The sequence below is a fragment of the Olea europaea genome, unplaced genomic scaffold, assembly GCF_002742605.1.
Source record: "Olea europaea var. sylvestris unplaced genomic scaffold, O_europaea_v1 scaffold526, whole genome shotgun sequence".
In the NCBI taxonomy this organism is placed as follows: Eukaryota; Viridiplantae; Streptophyta; class Magnoliopsida; order Lamiales; family Oleaceae; genus Olea; species Olea europaea.
Window position 1 is genome coordinate 191,983 of NW_019263579.1, and position 1,998 is coordinate 193,980.

At 35.1% G+C, this 1,998-nt stretch overlaps 1 protein-coding gene across 1 annotated transcript in view; it reads right to left on the reverse strand.

The window, feature by feature from the left end:
- The window catches only part of LOC111388719 (leucine-rich repeat receptor-like protein kinase PXC2), a 2,305-nt gene extending 1,257 nt beyond the window's left edge, over nucleotides 1-1,048 (reverse strand). The window contains exons 1-2 of the mRNA XM_023013504.1: nucleotides 207-1,048; nucleotides 13-125 (exon numbers count right to left, since the gene is read on the reverse strand). Coding sequence (XP_022869272.1) covers nucleotides 13-125; nucleotides 207-1,048 — 955 coding nt within the window. The remainder of the gene's footprint in view (nucleotides 1-12; nucleotides 126-206) is intronic.
- Nucleotides 1,049-1,998: the final 950 nt, after the last annotated feature.

Genomic DNA, 1,998 nt, shown 5'->3' on the forward strand with positions numbered 1-1,998 from the left:
GTTCCAACATACTAACATTAGAGATGGCTTTAGGCAATTTCCCACTCAGTTGGTTCCTACCGAGACTGAGGGATTTCAGTGATTTCAAATCCTCAATCTCAGATGGAATTGTTCCAGTAAGATTGCTGCAGCAAAGACTAAGTAAGTTAAGTTTTGTCAGATTCCTGATTGTTTGAGGTATCGTACCTGAAAATAAGTTGACTGACAGGTGTAGGCTCACCAAATTTTGCAAGCTTCCTATCCCCGGTGGAATGGAGCCTGAAAATGTATTGTTGTACAGAGAAAGAGCCTTGAGATTTGTCAGATTGGTCAACGACAGAGGTAGGGTCCCGAAAAGTAAATTACTATCTAAATTCAAGTCATTAAGATTTGTACATAGACCAATCTCAGAAGGAATTATAGAATTCAAGCTATTTATGCTGAGATTTAGCTGCCGAAGATTCCTAAGTTGGCCTAAAGAAGGCGGGATCTTTCCTTGAAATGAATTGTTAGATAAATCAAGGATTTGTAGTTTGGGCATCAAACTGAAAATATCAGGGATGGAACCAAAGAAGAAGTTCCTTGCCAAATAAATATGTTGAAGCTCTGTCAAATTTCCAATCTCCATTGGAATGATGCCGTCGAAGAAATTGTGGCTCAAGTCCAAGTAAATAAGCTTGGAGAGACTGCTTATTGTAGATGGTACAAACCCGGTGAAATTATTATTATTAAGTTGAAGCATTTGAAGATTTGGAAACGAAGAAAAATTGAGATGGTCTAGCGTGCCACTGAGGTTTCCATCGTATATTGCTATCTCAGAAATTGAACCCTTAGTGTTGCAGACAATTCCATTCCATCTACAGACATTCCAATGATTGTCAATGTTCCATGAATTGAGAAAATCATGAGATAATAAGGTTTCCTTCCACCTTATAAGAGCACTTGCTTCTGCAGACGATTCAATGTTCAGTGGAACTAAAGAGAGAAGAAGAATATAAAGATGGAAAACTAAGGCTAGTTTGGATGTTTCCATGCCTGTTTTGCTCAAGGTGACATTACATTCTCCCATTTTTCTTTTATAGCATAAAGTGGAGACTTGAAACAAGATGATAGGACAAATATGCACAGTAGTGAAAGAGCCTAGTCAAGATATGGCCTATTTTTTCTAAATAAAAACAAAAGGATTGAAGAAAAAAAAAAAGTGAATGTCTTATCTAGCTAGAATTTTACATTTTCTTGTGGTTGATGTTTACGCCTTCCCTAGACTTCAGTTCCAAAAGGATACAAAGGAGAGAAAAGTCTTGTAATCGATAGGTCAAGAGTACTAATAAAAGACTAAGAAGTCAATCAAAGTATCAAGAGGAGACGTGTGTAAATTGATAATATACTAAAGTGGAAGCTATGTAATTGCAAAATATAAGTTTCCATAGTGATGAATGTTAGATATTTATACTATGAATATAAAATGTAAAAGAAATCATCAATTTAGATGAAGTGTCCAAGTGGTGGAAAACGTGGCATTTGTTTGTCGATGGTTCGGGTCACTTTCCACGCAATAATTAAAAAGTCTTTGATTTGGACATTGTGCTTCCTTGATTAAAATAATATTTTATTTATTTATTTATTTGCGAAATTATTTAATGGGTCAAATTAGTTAGTATAATATGACCATTTTTTAACAACCCATTATCCACTAGCCAGTGAATTTTGCAAATATTTTTGGATCATGGTAGAAATGGTTGGATCCATTCTGCCTATATATACACCCATCTTGTTTGCAAAAAGATCATCAAAAACGAAATCATCAGAAACAATACTTCAATTTCTCATACTCTAAAATTTATACTCGATTTTTTTTAATACTTTTCTGGAGTACATTCGAGAGTTCTAGGAAACTATTCATAATTGCTGCACAAGTGGTTTGTGATCGTTTTATCCTGAGAAGGATTGCCCACAGAGGTTGTAATAATTATCGACGGGCAATTTCACTTTAGAGCATCTTGTTGTCACGAGACTCAA